At 53.5% G+C, this 15278-nt stretch overlaps 6 protein-coding genes across 6 annotated transcripts; 3 read left to right on the top strand and 3 right to left on the bottom strand.

Moving 5' to 3' along the window:
- The first annotated feature begins 359 nt into the window (after positions 1-359).
- On the top strand, positions 360-2300 carry BO72DRAFT_191724 (velvet factor family protein). The gene is made up of 4 exons (XM_040939539.1): positions 360-811; positions 1280-1359; positions 1421-1912; positions 1976-2300. The coding sequence occupies exons 1-4, from the start codon at positions 602-604 to the stop codon at positions 2250-2252; spliced, it is 1059 nt and encodes a 352-aa protein (XP_040798905.1). The 5' UTR covers positions 360-601; the 3' UTR covers positions 2253-2300.
- A 1335-nt stretch (positions 2301-3635) lies between these two features.
- On the bottom strand, positions 3636-5416 carry BO72DRAFT_450351 (WD40 repeat domain-containing protein). The gene is made up of 3 exons (XM_040945239.1): positions 5170-5416; positions 4012-5090; positions 3636-3946 (listed from the first exon to the last, which is right to left on the bottom strand). The coding sequence occupies exons 1-3, from the start codon at positions 5392-5394 to the stop codon at positions 3703-3705; spliced, it is 1548 nt and encodes a 515-aa protein (XP_040798904.1). The 5' UTR covers positions 5395-5416; the 3' UTR covers positions 3636-3702.
- Positions 5417-5606: 190 nt separating this feature from the next.
- Positions 5607-6244, top strand: BO72DRAFT_450350 (uncharacterized protein). Its single transcript, XM_040945238.1, has one exon. It carries the CDS (start codon positions 5671-5673, stop codon positions 6184-6186), a length of 516 nt encoding a protein of 171 aa, XP_040798903.1. The 5' UTR covers positions 5607-5670; the 3' UTR covers positions 6187-6244.
- A 258-nt stretch (positions 6245-6502) lies between these two features.
- On the top strand, positions 6503-9638 carry BO72DRAFT_515173 (MutS family protein MSH4; the record flags this gene model as incomplete). The annotated part of the gene is made up of 8 exons (XM_040949545.1): positions 6503-7128; positions 7184-7502; positions 7557-7597; positions 7645-7794; positions 7844-7963; positions 8029-8116; positions 8170-9402; positions 9433-9638. The coding sequence occupies exons 1-8, from the start codon at positions 6628-6630 to the stop codon at positions 9636-9638; spliced, it is 2658 nt and encodes an 885-aa protein (XP_040798902.1). The 5' UTR covers positions 6503-6627.
- A 431-nt stretch (positions 9639-10069) lies between these two features.
- BO72DRAFT_450349 (E3 ubiquitin-protein ligase HEL2) lies at positions 10070-12944 on the bottom strand. Its single transcript, XM_040945237.1, has 3 exons — positions 12299-12944; positions 11990-12228; positions 10070-11926 (listed from the first exon to the last, which is right to left on the bottom strand). The coding sequence occupies exons 1-3, from the start codon at positions 12749-12751 to the stop codon at positions 10270-10272; spliced, it is 2349 nt and encodes a 782-aa protein (XP_040798901.1). The 5' UTR covers positions 12752-12944; the 3' UTR covers positions 10070-10269.
- Positions 12945-13233: 289 nt separating this feature from the next.
- On the bottom strand, positions 13234-15233 carry BO72DRAFT_450348 (SWIB/MDM2 domain protein). Its single transcript, XM_040945236.1, has 5 exons — positions 14801-15233; positions 14582-14718; positions 14016-14486; positions 13909-13962; positions 13234-13843 (listed from the first exon to the last, which is right to left on the bottom strand). The coding sequence occupies exons 1-5, from the start codon at positions 14805-14807 to the stop codon at positions 13658-13660; spliced, it is 855 nt and encodes a 284-aa protein (XP_040798900.1). The 5' UTR covers positions 14808-15233; the 3' UTR covers positions 13234-13657.
- Between the last annotated feature and the right edge of the window lie 45 nt (positions 15234-15278).

The following is a 15278-nucleotide window of genomic DNA, read 5'->3' as shown; positions in this document are numbered from 1 at the left end:
AACAGAAGCTGAAGCCTGACGCCCACAGACCCGTGGGATCCTCAGGAGCCCCGACGTATGGATCACAAGCAAATACCTTATTCTTTCCATCAGACAAGTATCAGATAATGAATTGATTAGCAACTCACTAGACTATCTAGGATCACATCCCAAACAGCTGTGTTTCTGAAGGGAAAAAAAGGTAGGGGATGACGGGCATGAAGCAAAGAGAGCAAAAGAGATGAGCTCATACTCCGTGCAGTTCTGGAACTCCAAAAAAGCTGCCCGTGACTCCGCCCACACTGCCCACTGACTACTGCTGCTCTCTCTTCTTTTCCTAACTTTCTCTTCTCTCTCCCCGCTACTCCAAAAATTAACTACACTTAGTCTTCTTTTCTTCCCTCTCCTTACCCCCTCTCCAATCTACCTCCTTCTTTGCTTTTTCTTCTGGCCTTCCCCCCCCTCATCGTGAGCCAGTTTCACCACGCGCACTGCGCTCGTATGCAACCCCGCCTTTTTCAGCTTCACCCTCCTCCGCTTGGCTGAACCCGCGCTATTGCAGACAAGCCACGAGCTCACCTCCCAACCCCCCTTCCCCCCTCTCCTCCCTCTGTCTCACTTCATGGATCGTATTCCTCCGCCACCCCTCGCCATGGATCGAATTCCGCCCTCTTCCTCCTACCCCACGCCTGGGTCCGCCGGCCCAGTGCCCCCCGCCATGGCCTCCGCAGCCCATCTCTCTCCGCTCACCACCGTTCACGAGGGTCGCATTTGGGCCCTACAAGTGGTACAGCAGCCGATTCGCGCCCGCATGTGTGGCTTCGGTGACAAGGTCAGTCTTGTCCATACCCGCAAGCGCCTTCGGGCTAGCGCATGGATCTGAATTTTTCGTTTGTCGCATTGTGCTCGAACTCTTCTTCAGGCGTTGGAAAGGACCGGAGATCTTGGATCCATGCGACTCGGATATTGGTCCGGATGCAATTCCGTTGGCAAGAGAATTGCTAGGCAGAGGCATGGAGTCCGATTGGGTTGTCGCCAAACCTGCATGGCTCGGATGGTTCGTGAAGCTCGGGGACGCTGAGTCGCGAACGCATTGAAAAGACAATCTCAGGTCTTGTCTGCAATTGGCTGCTTCTGACTGCTAGCGCTCTTTTGATGAGACTCGAAGTCGCATGGATCTGAGTCTTGGGTTTGACCTGTTCTTGGATGAAGAGAATTCGGCACGTGACAGACGTTCTTAACCCAGAGCCAGGCGCTGTGTTCTTGTCAAATCGTCTTTACATTTGCTGACTATCATCAGGATCGACGACCCATCACGCCTCCTCCATGCATCCGTCTCATTGTCCGGGACGCTCAAACTGAAAAGGAAATCGATATCAAGTAAGTCGACGTCCCGGGTTCGCTGATGGTGATGCGACAAACACTAATCAAATTGAACTAGTGAGATTGATACCTCCTTTTATGTACTCATGGTCGATCTGTGGAATGCCGAGGGGACGAGCGAAGTCAACTTGGTGAAGCACTCGGCCACCTCTCCGTCGATATCTACCGCCATGTCCTCGTCATACCCGCCCCCGTTGCAGAACGTCTCACCCTCGTACCCTCCGTACGCGCAAAATGCCTATGGTCAGCCTGTCGGTTACCCGCACATGAATAACTACTACGCCGGAAACCCGCAACTTCAATACCAAAACCCCTATGGAGCGAATCCGCAAGCCCAACCTTACTACCCCTACTACGCCGGGGGTCACATGCCACCCGCCAACATCTCCCCAGCGCAGCCGGTTACCGCCGCTCCAGGTGCTGGCATGTTCACGCGAAATCTCATCGGCAGTTTGAGCGCCAGTGCATTCCGACTGACGGATCCGGAGAACAAGATCGGTGTCTGGTTCATTCTGCAGGACCTGAGTGTACGGACAGAGGGTTCCTTCCGGTGCGTGCTTTGAACAGTAAACTCCCCTGCTGTGCTACTGCTTAGCTGACTTTTCCTCTGCAGCCTGAAAATGAGCTTCATCAACGTGGGCACCCAGTCCGGGGAATCTCCCAATGGCGTGTCAGTGATCAACCACGGGGCAGCGCCCGTACTGGCATCCGTATTTTCCGACCCCTTCCATGTATACTCCGCCAAGAAGTTCCCCGGTGTCATCGAAAGCACGTCTCTCAGCAAATGCTTCGCGCTCCAAGGCATCAAGATCCCGATCCGAAAGGACGGCGTCAAGGGATCGCGCGGGCGGCACAGTGACAACGATGACGGTGGAGATGATTATGACTAGAAAGCCGATGATGCGCTTGTCTGGTCAATGAGATTGGCCTTTTCCTTGATTTGCTTCTTTTTGCTGTTTGCCTAATACCTCCTCTGGCGCAAAGTTTTATGGGTTCTGGTAATATGACCTGGGTTCCTGGGAATGCGGTGTTTCTCTAAAGGGACTGGTTCCGGGGTTGGGGAAGGGGTTTGTTTTCATCAAACGGATTGGGTGTATTGGTATCGGTATCGGGACCGGTGTCGCGGGCTTTCCTATTTGTGCCATTAGTTTTCTACTACTTTTTTTTTCCTTTGCTCTATATCTCTTCCAGTCCTTACTTGTGCTACTCGGTGGTCTCTTTTTCTCTTTGCCTTATTAATTTTACCCTCAATGCTTCCGAGTCTGTGTTGCTGCCCCTCTGTGCGAATCCTGCTATGCTTTCCTTACCTGCGTGTGCCCCCGTGTATAACTTGGGTAGAAGACAGTCAGTCGAATGTCTAAACTGGATCAACTCTTCATCCTCAACAACCTCGTTTTCTTATATGTTTGTGCCCAAAGGCAAGGGGCGGGGGATGAGTCTTCAATTCTGACCTTTGTGGGTGAGCATCATGGTGCATGCACGTCAACCACTGCATCTCATTCTCATAATAATTCCCATGTACTGTAGCTGTACTGTACTGTACCTTCTCTCTTCGCCTCTTCAGAAGCTCTAATGAAACCCACTGCAAGCAACAGCCTCTTTGTTTCTGTCTCTTGAAGCTTCAAGGTCTGGAGTTCCTTTCGCAGCTAGCGGAAGATAGCGAATCGCATTTCCTTGCTACGCTTGGCTCTTGGCTCTATATTGGTGCTTCTATCAATCCTGTTGGTGGACAGTACTTGAACGTTTGTCCTTTACCAGATTGAATAGGAATACTCTGAGTTGAGGGGGAGCATGGGCAGGACCAACGACTTCGTGCACCTAGATGGGTCTAGTAGGGTTATGTTGACTGTATGTACTGTACATCTCAGGTGCGTTTCGACACAATGACCCGCGCGCCATCGTGCAACAAGAGCAAGCACGTGGGGTCAGTCCCCGGGGCTGGCCTGTATCAGCCATGTCTCAGGGTACAGGTTACCCTGCTGCAGTTGACTTGACTGCTGACTGCCAGGCCGAACATGGTTTCACTTCATGGTTTCGTTTCTAGACTACCTACCACGATGAGCCTAGCAGACTAGGGCGTTCATGGCTGCGGTCTCGGGTAGTGAAGTAATTCTTGCTAGATACTTAGATTCGAGCAAAAGTGTGGAGAGGATACGCAGGGTCAGCTTATCCATTGCCCCCCCCCCCCCCCCCTCTTTCCCATGTGTTTATCTTACAACCAAAGATAGCTGAAAGCACGTAGCACATACTGTCTCGAGGGTGAAAAACAGGGTATCTGGTTCTATATACTTTGTTCATCGAGTTAAAACACAAACAAAAAGCTTTTTTTCTTCTCCGACATTAGTTGCGCCATATCCGTACGGCCTTGTCCTTGCCGCCACTTCCCACCTTCTGTCCGTCGGGACTCCAGTCCACCGCGAACACTTCATCCTTGTGTCCCGGCAGGTCCTCGGAGAGCTTGCCCGTGCGGACGTTCCACACCTTCAGGGTCGTGTCTTTCGACGAGGAGACGAGCATGCGGGAGTCGGCGGAGAAACAGCATTGGTAGACGGCTCCGACGTGGCCGCGGAGAGTGGTGATGAACCTATGGGGTGGTATACGTTAGTGTCGAGGCCCCAGGACCAAATAAGAACGGAAGGCTGCACTCACTTTCCATCCCGGGCATTCCAGAGCTTGACGTGGTTGTCGAATCCCGCCGAGGCGATGTACGCCATATCCGGCGAGAATGTGACATGGTTGACCTCCTTCTGGTGACCGAGCAGTCGCGCGACGGGCTTGCTGGAGTTCTCCGGCTCCCAGAGATACATGGTGAAGTCGTCGCTGGCCGAGACGAGCTTCTCGACGATCTTGTTGTTGATGGTGGCGGCGTGCTCGTACCGCTGCTTCGCGGCGGCGACCTTCTCGGCGTCGGCCTGCGGGACTTGGCCCGTGTGGTCGTGGTAGGCGGTCCGGAGGACGAAGTCCGTGGACAGCGCCAGGTGGTTCACGCGGTGGGCGTGGGCGGACAAGGTCTGGATCAGGGTGCCGTTCTCCGCGTTCCACACCTTGACCGTCTTGTCGTGCGAGGCCGTGTAGATCTTGCCCGTGCCGCCCCACTTGACGCAGGTGACCGAGCCCTTGTGGCCGGTGAGAACCATATCGATGCGCTTGCTGACCACGTCCCAGACGCGGACCGTCGAGTCCTTGGAGGCGGACGCCAGGCGCGGCCGCCCCGGCTGCTGTAGGTGATAGGGCTCCCACGCCAGGCTGGTGATCCACTTCGCATGGCCCTTCAACGGCGCCCCGAGCGCTGTGCCCTTTTTCGCGTCCCATACCCGCACCGTGTTGTCCATGCTGCCGGTCGCGATCATCGCGCCGTTGGGGGAGTAGCTGACCGCCAGCACCCAGCTAGTGTGACCCTTCAAGGTATGCAGGGGGGTTCCGGTGTCGCAGTCCCAGATTCGGGCCGTTGAGTCACCGCTGCCGGTGACCATGGTGGACGAATTGACGGGGGAGAAGGAGGTGGCCAGAATCGCTTCCCCGTGTCCGGCGATGGAAGCAGAGCATCGCGAGACCGCCTTGACTCGGAAAACCGCCTGCGGCGTGTAGTAGAGGTGAACGGTATCTTCGGTGGTCTTGAGGCCCGGCTTGAGCAGCGAGTGGTACAGATGTGTTAGAATGTCGATCGTCTGATTGTCCTTATCGTCCGACTGGTAGGTAAATCGGTATGGCACCCGCTCATCATCTTCCTGTGTTTTTTTGCGAAGGAGCGGAAATTAGTATATCTGGTATGAGGTCACCATCTTCGCAAGTGTGTCGCGTACCTACATTGCCTTGTAGGGTATTGAGTAGCGTCTCCAAGTTCTTCACGTTGGCATCGGCCACTGGGACGGACACTGCTGGTCCGGTTGGCGCTCCTGTCGCTTGGTCGAAAAACTGCACTCGGACACTGCCCAGATTCTCCGGGATGCTCTCGATCTCTTGCTGAAGACGGGCCTTCTCGGCAATCTCCGTCTTCTGACGCTTGGTAGGAGGAGGCAGAAGAGTCGCCATTGTGAGAGTGATCTGGGGGGGGGGGGTTTGTTGTGTGAAGGTCTTCTAGCCTTTTAGAAAAAAAAATCGATAAAGAATCCCGGGCGGACTGACTTATCGCTGCCGTGGGGGAAGATCGGCACTATCCCGCTTTCGGACATCGGAGCATCCCCCATGCTTGTGAGGAGTATGATTGCATTTAAATGGCCTTCATCCTTCATTCATCTGGAGACCAGCAATGTTCACTCGGTCCGACTCACTAAATTACCACATCTCCATAACTTATCCCACCCCAATATGGATGACTCAACGCAATCGATGATTCGGGAGCACATCATTCGCCAGATTCGAGAGGTCCTTTCTCAGTTTCTGCCGAGTGTCGGCTCAGATACCATGCGAATACTTGGTGTCACTCCAAATAGTATTCTTGAGCCCAGAAATTACTTAGAATCCATACGTCCAATTGTCTCAGAGATTGAAGAGTACCTTCAGAACAATCGTCCGGATATCAAGACTCGTTTCGTTGCTGCTAAAATCTTCCGCGGGAAGACCTATTTTCTACTCGACCTCAATATTGCTGATTATAACTATGAAACTGCTCATGATTGCAAGATGTTAATCCCTGTTTACGTCCTTCGTCTATCGAAAAGACAGCCTACAATTCTTCGAAAACCGGAGCTGGATGGAACGGTCGCTAAGGTTCTTAGGAACATGCACAATCTCCAAGACCAGGACCCTCTACCTTTATTTGACAACCATTATGATGAGAATCTTCAATACCCCAACCCCCGCCGCCCGCAATTTGGGTACTGAGTCGGTTTCGTGACTGTCTTTGGGAGGTCCTATGTGGCCAGAGAACGGCATCATCAAGAGGTCATATCATATCAAGTAGGTCTGAGCTCCTATGGAAAACATACATAGTATATTACTCAGTATTCTTAGTAACATAAGCAGAGGAAGCCTCCCTCAGCACCTCTGTAAGTGAGTTAATCCTAATCAATAGCAAGAGTTTTTTGAAGCAAAAAATGAGGGTTGTGTATGTAAGCTGTATATAAAACCAGCGGCCATGCCGGAAGTACGTGGCTCTCTTCAACATGAGATAGTCTCATTCACTAATAGGGGGTTGATCAGACAGACTTCTTAGGACTGGGAGCGCGCCGGGATCAATCACGTGTAGCTCTTACCAATTGGGCAAGACTTCTACCTCACTGAAGAACTTGCGCACCAAGACTGCATACTCTCCAGGCAAACACTATGGCCTCCATCTACTCCAGGGCTTCCTCGGTGGGCGCTACAGGTTCATTCGTCGCCCTCACCCGAGCAAGTAGTTCGCGGCCGCGAACAGCAACACGACCGACAACCTCGGCGACGAGCGTCGCATCCCAAGATATTGTCTGTGCAGTCAGCGAGTCTCGCGGCGTCACAGCTACGGTTGGCTTGGCCTTCGTCAATCTCTCTACTGCAGAGGCGGTTCTATGTCAGATTTGCGACAATCAGACCTATGTCAAGACCGTCACGAAGATTGGCGTGTATGAGCCCACGGAGATTCTCCTAATGAATAGTGCTCAGGAATCCAAACTCGCCTATATACTCAAGGAGAACATCCCAGACACAACGTTCACTTCAGTGGACCGGAAGTTCTGGTCCGAAACAATGGGCCACGAATACGTGGAGAGACTGGCTTTCTCAGAAGATGTCGAACCCATCAAGATGGTCCTGGAGGGGAACTATTTTGCCTCTTGCTGTTTTGCTGCCGTATGTGCTCACAGGAGGGTCGAGGATGAGCGAAACAGTCATTGATCCTTGACAGGTTCTGAAATACGTCGAGGTAGAACTCAACAAGGCTTTCACCTGCCATTCTCTGCGAATCAAATACGAGCCATCTCAGGGTGCAATGTCGATTGACTTATCTACTATTGTATCTTTGGAGCTCACTCAGAACCTACAGGTTGCGAGGTCAAAGGATAGCCTTTTCGGACTACTCAACGAGACACTGACTCCCATGGGCACACGGCTGCTCAGGGCCAATATTCTGCAGCCTTCTACCGATGAATTGCAGCTACTTGCCCGCTACGACGCAGTCGAGGACCTGGCCACCAAAGAGGATATGTTTGTTTCCATCAGACAGGGTTAGTGATTGGCTGCTTAAGTTCTCTTCTGCGCTGACATATCCATGGATAAAGCCCTCAAGGGTTACCTTGACGTCGACAAGGCTTTGACTTCAGTGAGTGGAGTTCGAGCCGAACTTACAGGCAAGAATTAACCGCCTAGCTTATCCTTATCCCTACCACACGAGCAATCGGATACGTCGAGCAATCTGTAAACAATGTCATCATGGTCAAAACATATGTCTCATCCATCAAGTCGATATACAAGGCACTTGCTCCGGCTCAGAGTAATCTGCTCCTCAACATCAGAGAGGTAGAGTCTAGTCAGCTTCATGAAATTTCAGGCTAATCACAGTCTCTAGCTGTGCGCCCCGGAAGGTCATCAAGCACTGGAGCAGCTGATTTACGAAACTCTGAACGAAGAAGTCACCTACCAGACGAAGCCACTCGACCTCAGGAATCAAAGGATATACTGCGTCAGGGTAACGGTCCTTTCCCGTGCTCCACTATTTGAGCTGACCACTTCGATCTCCAATCCGGATCCCAGGCTGGGGTCAATAGCTTGCTTGATGTCGCAAGGCAGGCTTATAAAGAGGCCAATACAGACGCTACGGAGCTGGTCACTGCTCTAGCGGGCAAGTGCCATCCCCAAACTATCTTGCGTCGAGTATCTCTCTGACGCCTGTAGAATGCCATGACCTTGTTCTCGATCTGAAGTATGATAGAGCCCGCCAATACTACATCAGCATTCCAACCACAGAGACCCATACACTACCCGAGGTCTTCATCAATGTCTACCGCAAGAAGAACCGCATCGAATGCCAGACGCTCGATCTCGTCAAGCTGAACCACAAGATCCGAGACGCGCACAACGAAGTGATCAACATGAGCGACGAGACGGTCCAGGATCTGATCGCGAGCATCTGCTCCGAGGTATCGAGTCTGTTCAAGATCAGCGAGGCCATCGCCATTCTCGACATGCTAGCCTCTTTCGCACAGTTAGCCACGAGCCGTGAGTACATTCGCCCGGAGATCACCAACGTGCTCGCCATCAAAGCCGGCCGCCACCCGATCCGCGAGAAGATCCACGCGAAGAAATTCATCCCGAACGACGTCTACGCGACGCCGCAGACGCGGTTCAACGTCATCACGGGCTGCAACATGAGCGGCAAGTCGACCTACATCCGGTCGATCGCCCTGATGACCGTGATGGCCCAGATCGGATGCTTCGTGCCGGCGGAGTATGCCTCGTTCCCCATCATCCACCAGCTGTTCGCGCGGGTCGCCACCGCGGACGACGTCGAGGCCAACGTCTCCACCTTCGCCGCCGAGATGCGCGAGATGGCGTTCATCCTGCGCAACGTCCAGCCCGAGCAGCCGAGCATGGTGATCGTCGACGAGCTCGGCCGCGGCACCAGCACCGCCGACGGCCTGGCCATCGCCATCGCCATCGCCGAGGCGCTGGTCGTGAGCCACGCCCTGGTCTGGTTCGTGACGCACTTCCGCGATCTGGCGGTCATCCTGGGCGAGCGCAGCGGCGTTGCCAGCCTCCATCTGGCCGCCGAGATCAGCCCCGACGCGTCCAAGATGACCATGCTCTACAGGGTCGCCGAGGGACCCGACACCACGCGCTTCTACGGCCTGGCCTTAGCCAAGCTGGTCGACCTCCCGCCGGGTGTCCTCGAGACGGCGCAGGAGGTCGCTGAGAATTTGGACCGCATGGCCAGGCGTCGGCACGCGAAGACCCGCGCATTGGCCGTCACCCGCAGGCGCAATCTGATCCTTTCGCTCAGGGAACAGTTGCTGTTGGCGCGGGATGGGACCCTGGGTAACAAGGCTCTTTGGCGGTGGCTGAAGCGTCTCCAGGATGAGTTTCTCCTGCGCATGGCCGCGATTGACGGGGATGCGGCGGAGGTTAGTGGTGATGATGGCGCTGAAGACGATGCTGAAGACGATGCTGAAGACGATGCTGAAGACGATGCTGAAGACGATACTGACGACAATACTGAAGACGACGCTGAAGACGACGCTGACGATGATGCTACCCATGATACTGAAGACGACGATACTGATGAAGCTGAAGTTCATAAAGGTGAGAGACCCGAAAACTCGATGGATCGGGAAGCGCCTGAGGATAGCCTGAGCTGGTCGGAATAATGCGTTCGCGTTGACCCTGCCGGCAGAAATATAGCACAACATCCGTAGGTTTAGCATTGTAGACCTACCGTACCTGCTGCCCAGTCTAATATAGGTTGAAGTATGTCCAGGGTGAAGAGGAATAGCAACATATATGTACAGTACCCGGTAGCACCTCCTGGTAGTATCCAGGCATTGAGTCACTCAGGGCGGATTCAAAGAATCTCTACATCTGTCCGGTGTCTGGTGGTATTACTTCGATCTTTCTAGTCGCCTGCCTAACAAGGCCCCAGCTCATCGTTCTCTCGCAACCACAAGGCCACTATAGACAGACCTTCGCAAAGAGAAAAACAGTCTCTTTGGCCTCCAGTACTGATCGTCCTCCTATCTCAAGCAGAAGATTATAGCTACTTGTGTTACGGGAAAGCAAAATATACAATATGAAAACTCTACTTTTTTTTGTATCCTTAAACAAGTCCCCGAGCCAACTCTGAGTGAAACAACACGCTTAATAACAGGCTCAAACATGACAAAAGAATTCTTCAGAAGATGGAGGTACAGAGCTCGTGGGTGTGTGGGTGTAAATCGTCTATGTAGATAGATACATACTGAGTGTATCAGGTTTGCGGAGAAAGACGGATATTCCCCCAAATTATCCGAAGTGGAACAAGGTCTGTTTTCCTTTCTTGCCTTTGCCCTTCTTGCCTCCGACAGCAGGGAAGTCCTCGTCCTCCGCGGTGGAGTTGGCGCCGGAGTCGTTACGGGACGAGGAGCTCCAGGCGTTCACCTGCGGTGCACGGTTGTCCCAGCGGACGGTGCCGCGGGTGAGACCTGCCATGAGGACGTTGGGTTTGGGCGCGGCGGGGAGGGCTGGGAAAGCGTCGGCGCTCCTGGTTTGGGCCGGCCGGGAGGTGGCGGGAGCGGCGGAGCGAGTGGAGTAGGTGCGGGGGGTGATGGAGGGCGAGGGGGCGGCGGAAGTGGGTACTGCTGCTGAACTTGCCCACGGGGTAGATGAAGCTGGCTTGGATCGCGGGGCAGAGCGAGCCGTCGCAGAGGAAAGGGGAGGGAAAGCACTGGCCGAAGAGGACCCGGAGGGCATGGCACCACTTCTGCCGACAGCGGATCGGGAGGACTGCGCAGTGGAGGATTTGAGACGCAGGACACGCTTTCCTCCCACGCCGCTGCCATTGACGGTTCCTGGCGACATGCCGGGGATAGTCCCGCCAGGGCCGGGGAGGGCAGGATAGTCTTCGTTGATCGCACGCCAGTCGTTCCAGGATTTCAGCAATGCATTGCGCTTGTTGTCGTCTTCGTAGATCTCGGCGAGCTCTTTGATCAGTTTACCGAGCTCGGTGCTGGAAGTGTCAAAGAGGGAGAAGAAAGCGTCGATTAGCTCGGTGGCCGAGATGGAGGAAGTGCGATAGCTGGAAACTCTGGTGCGGAATTCGTTGAGTTTGTTCCTATCATTGCCGAGCAGATTCGAGGCGCGTTCTACGACGGCAGCATGGCGCAGGCGGCGTGCTTGTTCCTGAGGGGAGACGGGGCCCGCATCTGCGTTCAGATTGAGGTCGCTCATTTCAGCAACGGGCATGGATGCGGCCGGAGGCGTCTGCACAGGCGTGGCAGCCGCGGATCGAGCGGGAGCGCGCACAGGTTGAGTGTCGCTGCGGGTGAGCTGGCCGCCGAAACTCCGAGTGGAAACAGACTGTGCACTTTGAATGGCCATCTGTCGTTGATAGGCAATCTCGTCTCGTCTCAGGGGCTGTGCGCTCGAGACGGGCAGAGGCTCTGAGTTGGGATCCCGTCCACGACCTGCACCACGGCGTTGTCGTTGAGGCTGGTACGGAGCTCTGTAGTCAAATGTAGAAAGGTCGACTGTACGTGCGTCGCGTCTTGCATCCTTCGAGAGCCCGTTGGGGTGGTTTTCCAGCTGGTGCGCTTTGAGATCCATCTGAGATTCGAAGACCACGAACTTCTTCTCTAAGCACTCCTGATCCAAGCAGAGGAAATGATCTTTTTGGAAATGGTCCTCTAGCGCGTTGTAGTCAATGTAGTACTGTTGTTGGCGGTTACTTGATTGTCGATCGCAGATGTGGCACCGCTCATGACGGTCACGACAGTGAGCGTAAAGTTCGTCATCGCCGTAGAAACGCTGCCGACAGAAACCACACTCTGGATGTCCTTTGAATCCACTTTGGTCAATCGCACCAGGAACATCGTCCCCATGTCTCTCGTGTCGCCGCAATTCCTGGTTAGTGAAAAGCTCATGCTCGTGGGTAAAAACCTTCTTGTTCCGTGTGCAAAGATCACTAGAGGTAGAGAATATCTGTAAATAAATGCACAAATGCTCACTCAAGAGCGAAGATACTCACCACATCACCCTGCCATGTTTGGTCTTAACATGGCGATGCAGGTCAGGCCATCCCAAACAAGCGACATCACAGTTCCTTTCGGGACAGTTGTATCGCAATAATAAAACAGTGTCCTCGAAGATCTCACCACTCTCATACTTGATTCCAAGGTTGTCATCCTTTTGGGAGAAATCGGCTTCTGTGAAGTCCTCAAAGCGCTTAGCATGGTCATCTGTGAAGATCACAAAGCTGGATTCCGTCTGTCGCAGCACACAATTATTAGCACCTAGCCAATTAACGGAATGGGGGGGACAAAGCAGAAGCACATACCCGACAGTGTGCACAAGCTTTGTTCTTATACAATGCTCTCAACCGCAACGCGCAAATATGACAGGTCCGGTGGTTGCAAGGTGAGACGGAGGTATGCTCAACCTTCGAAGCACAGATGAAGCAGACCTCCCCATCGTCCGCGTCATCGGAATCCTCTGCGACAGCCTGCTTTCCTTTACTCTCAGTTGTGGTTGTGGGTTTGGCATCAGTCGTGTTCGCGGCGGACTTCTGTTTGTCGCGACCTCCCCCGCCGCCGCCGCCGCCGCCGCCGCGGCGGGGTCCATGACCTCTGGATCTTGACCCTTTTCCTGGACCGTCGGTTATCTGTTGCGAGGCTTCCGCCTGTCCAGGTTGGCGAGCAGCTCCAAATCCTCCCCCTCGTCCGCGCCGACGGCCGCCTCGGTTTGAGCCTTGCGGTCCGGAGGGGGCCTGAGCAGGTTGAGTCTCAGACATCGGGAGGTATGGGAGAAGTAGTGAATGAGATTGGCGGAACCAGTTGAAGAGATCGAAGTTTAGCAGGAGATCTGGGTGACAAAAAGAGCTCTGGCTCCCTGGAGCCTTTGCGACGAAGCGTTGATTGTGACGGAGGAGTAAAGAGAATAGTGTAGTTATGTTGGGGTCGCTGCTAATGACCAGCTTTCCAGTGCAAGCGGCGGCGGGCAAAAAAGTCGGGTTTGCGGCATGCTTAGTGAGCAAATAAGCATCATCGATGACATCCCCCTCCTTTCCCCCTTTCCCTTCCTTAATTCACTGAGGCTGACGATAGTTACAAATTGGCTCAGTCCCTGGTATGACTCATTACTAGTCATGATAACTCATCCACAACATTCAAACAAAAACCGAGTCGAGGTTGTGTCTCATATCCCCTCCAAAATGCCCCATGGCCTACTAGTCTTCAATGCGGAGGGAGAGGCAACCCAATTGCTTATGCACACTCAGATGGATTTCTGGCATTTTTGACTAATGCCTACGCTGGAAGGCGACAAGCTATATGAGCCCACCATCAGAATCATATATGATCTCTAAATAGAATTATCCATCGCGCCTATTTCAAAGGCAGCACCAACTCCCGCTGGAGAGAAACTAGTCAAATCAACAAAAGGAAACAGGAGGCAAGCATCTCGCCAATGACAATATCAGTAAGTAAAATCAGGAGAAGGGAAAAGAAAAGAGCCAAGGATGAGACACTATGAGAGGGCAATGAGAGAATAAATAAGAAACAAGCAATGTAGCGCCGGGTCTCCTTATGCGGTGCAATGAGTGGAAATAAGATGGTCGTAAGTGCAGCAACATATTCGCCGCAGGCTGCCCTGTCCTGAAGGCTACCGGTCACCGTAGTTCTCGATCAACGGAAACAGGTCATTCGTCGGGGCTATATAAGTTCTGACTCAGAATTTTGGTCATGGTGAACATATGTATACGGTCTTGCTTGAAGACTGCGCGCATTGCGTCGTCGCAGCAGATCTGTCGCCTATCACTAGGGTCTTGAAGATTATGCTCGTGAATGTACTGCCAGAGTCGCTTGACGGTCTGCGGACGAGAAAGCTGTGGTATAGTCAGCAACAAAGCCAGAGAATGAGAAAAACATAACAGACAAGGGGGAAACAGACAGTAACCTCGCCACCCAACAGAGCAGAGAGCGCTGGTGAAAGAGTGAGTGGTTTCTGAGGAAGTGTTAGTAAACGTGTTAGACTTAAAAGAAGAATCTGAAGCTCACATGAAAACCGCCGGACCGGTTGACTTTCTTTCCCGATTCTGAGCCCGACTCAAGGTCAGAGTCATCTTCCGCCTTGACCTTCTTAGATGTCTTCGCCTTGGTCTTCTTCTTCACGGGAGGAGCTCGGCGCGCATTGCCCCCACGGGTTTGACGAGCGCGCATATTCTCCTCGGCCTGTAGCTTTGCAGCGTACAGGGCATCCGCATCAATATCGTTGTCCGGCTTCTTCTTCTTTGCTGGGGGCGTCTTGCTCGAAAGGTCCGAGTTATCCTCACTATCCGCTTGGCGTTTGTGAGAAATCGAGGACTGTGCAGGAGACGATGGGTCCGCAGGGGGCGTTTCGGAGCCATGGCTGGGGCCATGGCCATTGGTGGTTGTGACAGCAGTCACAGCCGGCTCGGGTGCAGCTACAATGCCCCCTCTTGCCGCAAAGATGTCGAAACGTTCCATGATAAGCTGCTTGACGGCAGCCTGGATACGAAAACGAGGTTAGCAATATGTTACGCCGACGCTGGAAGTATAAAAAGCAGGGTGTCGCGAAGAGAGTCCAAGTCCGGGGAGCTGACCTTTTGCGGGGTAAGGTCATATCCGATCTCTTCCTGAAGGCCTTTGCGAATGCGCTTCTCGGAGATGGTATTCAGGTCGCTTTTTGCTAAGATCGAATCGATGATCGGAGTAAACTGCACACGAGCCTCTGGTGAGACTGGCGCAAAAATGGGGTGATGTCAGTTGAGAGCGATCTCGGCACTGCTGCATGGCCCGGGAACATCAGACTCCGAACTTACGCGACATTTTGTTCCAGTGGCTTCGCTATCCGCGTGAATTCCAAAACTAATGTGAACAGAGACTCAGAAAGATGTCAATTGCTAGCCAGAGGCTGGGTGTAGGCTAATAGGGTAGCAAATGGCAGGGTCTAGGGCGCGGGTGGTGGTGCTCTGGGAGGAGGGAGCGTCTAGATCTGGGCGTAGCGCTGGCGCTTAGGACCGGCGGGGCATAAGAGGGAGCACGATAGAGAAATCCCCGGAGGATGCGATGCAAGACGAGGGATTGTGTAATGGACAACGAGGAAAGAGATAATGACTGGAAGATAGCCGGTCCAGGACTACCAACAGCTCTCACCCACACGAGCAAACGAGAAGAGGCCGGGGGGGTGGGGGGGAGAAGGGACGATACGTGGGATCGCGATTGTTATGATGTCCAGCCAAGCCGATGTACAGGTCGGATCGGTTAGAGTGACAATCATCATCAGCCGGTCGAGAAGCT

The sequence above is a fragment of the Aspergillus fijiensis genome, assembly GCF_003184825.1.
Source record: "Aspergillus fijiensis CBS 313.89 unplaced genomic scaffold BO72scaffold_44, whole genome shotgun sequence".
NCBI classification, from domain to species: domain Eukaryota; kingdom Fungi; phylum Ascomycota; class Eurotiomycetes; order Eurotiales; family Aspergillaceae; genus Aspergillus; species Aspergillus fijiensis.
Note: the sequence above shows the minus strand (reverse complement) of the source record. Positions and strands in the feature narration are given on the sequence as shown.

Coding starts and splice junctions, on each gene's coding strand:
- BO72DRAFT_191724 (XM_040939539.1), top strand. CDS start 602: ATGGATCGTATTCCTCCGCCACCCCTCGCCATGGATCGAATTCCGCCC. Junction 812..1,279: donor TGTGTGGCTTCGGTGACAAG/GTCAGTCTTGTC, acceptor GACTATCATCAG/GATCGACGACCCATCACGCC. Junction 1,913..1,975: donor CGGACAGAGGGTTCCTTCCG/GTGCGTGCTTTG, acceptor TTTCCTCTGCAG/CCTGAAAATGAGCTTCATCA.
- BO72DRAFT_450351 (XM_040945239.1), bottom strand. CDS start 5,394: ATGGCGACTCTTCTGCCTCCTCCTACCAAGCGTCAGAAGACGGAGATT. Junction 5,091..5,169: donor TCAATACCCTACAAGGCAAT/GTAGGTACGCGA, acceptor AAAAAAACACAG/GAAGATGATGAGCGGGTGCC. Junction 3,947..4,011: donor TGGAATGCCCGGGATGGAAA/GTGAGTGCAGCC, acceptor ACCACCCCATAG/GTTCATCACCACTCTCCGCG.
- BO72DRAFT_450350 (XM_040945238.1), top strand. CDS start 5,671: ATGGATGACTCAACGCAATCGATGATTCGGGAGCACATCATTCGCCAG.
- BO72DRAFT_450349 (XM_040945237.1), bottom strand. CDS start 12,751: ATGTCTGAGACTCAACCTGCTCAGGCCCCCTCCGGACCGCAAGGCTCA. Junction 12,229..12,298: donor AAGCTTGTGCACACTGTCGG/GTATGTGCTTCT, acceptor GTGCTGCGACAG/ACGGAATCCAGCTTTGTGAT. Junction 11,927..11,989: donor AAACATGGCAGGGTGATGTG/GTGAGTATCTTC, acceptor CTCTACCTCTAG/TGATCTTTGCACACGGAACA.
- BO72DRAFT_450348 (XM_040945236.1), bottom strand. Junction 14,487..14,581: donor ATGACCTTACCCCGCAAAAG/GTCAGCTCCCCG, acceptor TTTCGTATCCAG/GCTGCCGTCAAGCAGCTTAT. Junction 13,844..13,908: donor TGTTGGGTGGCGAGGTTACT/GTCTGTTTCCCC, acceptor ACTATACCACAG/CTTTCTCGTCCGCAGACCGT.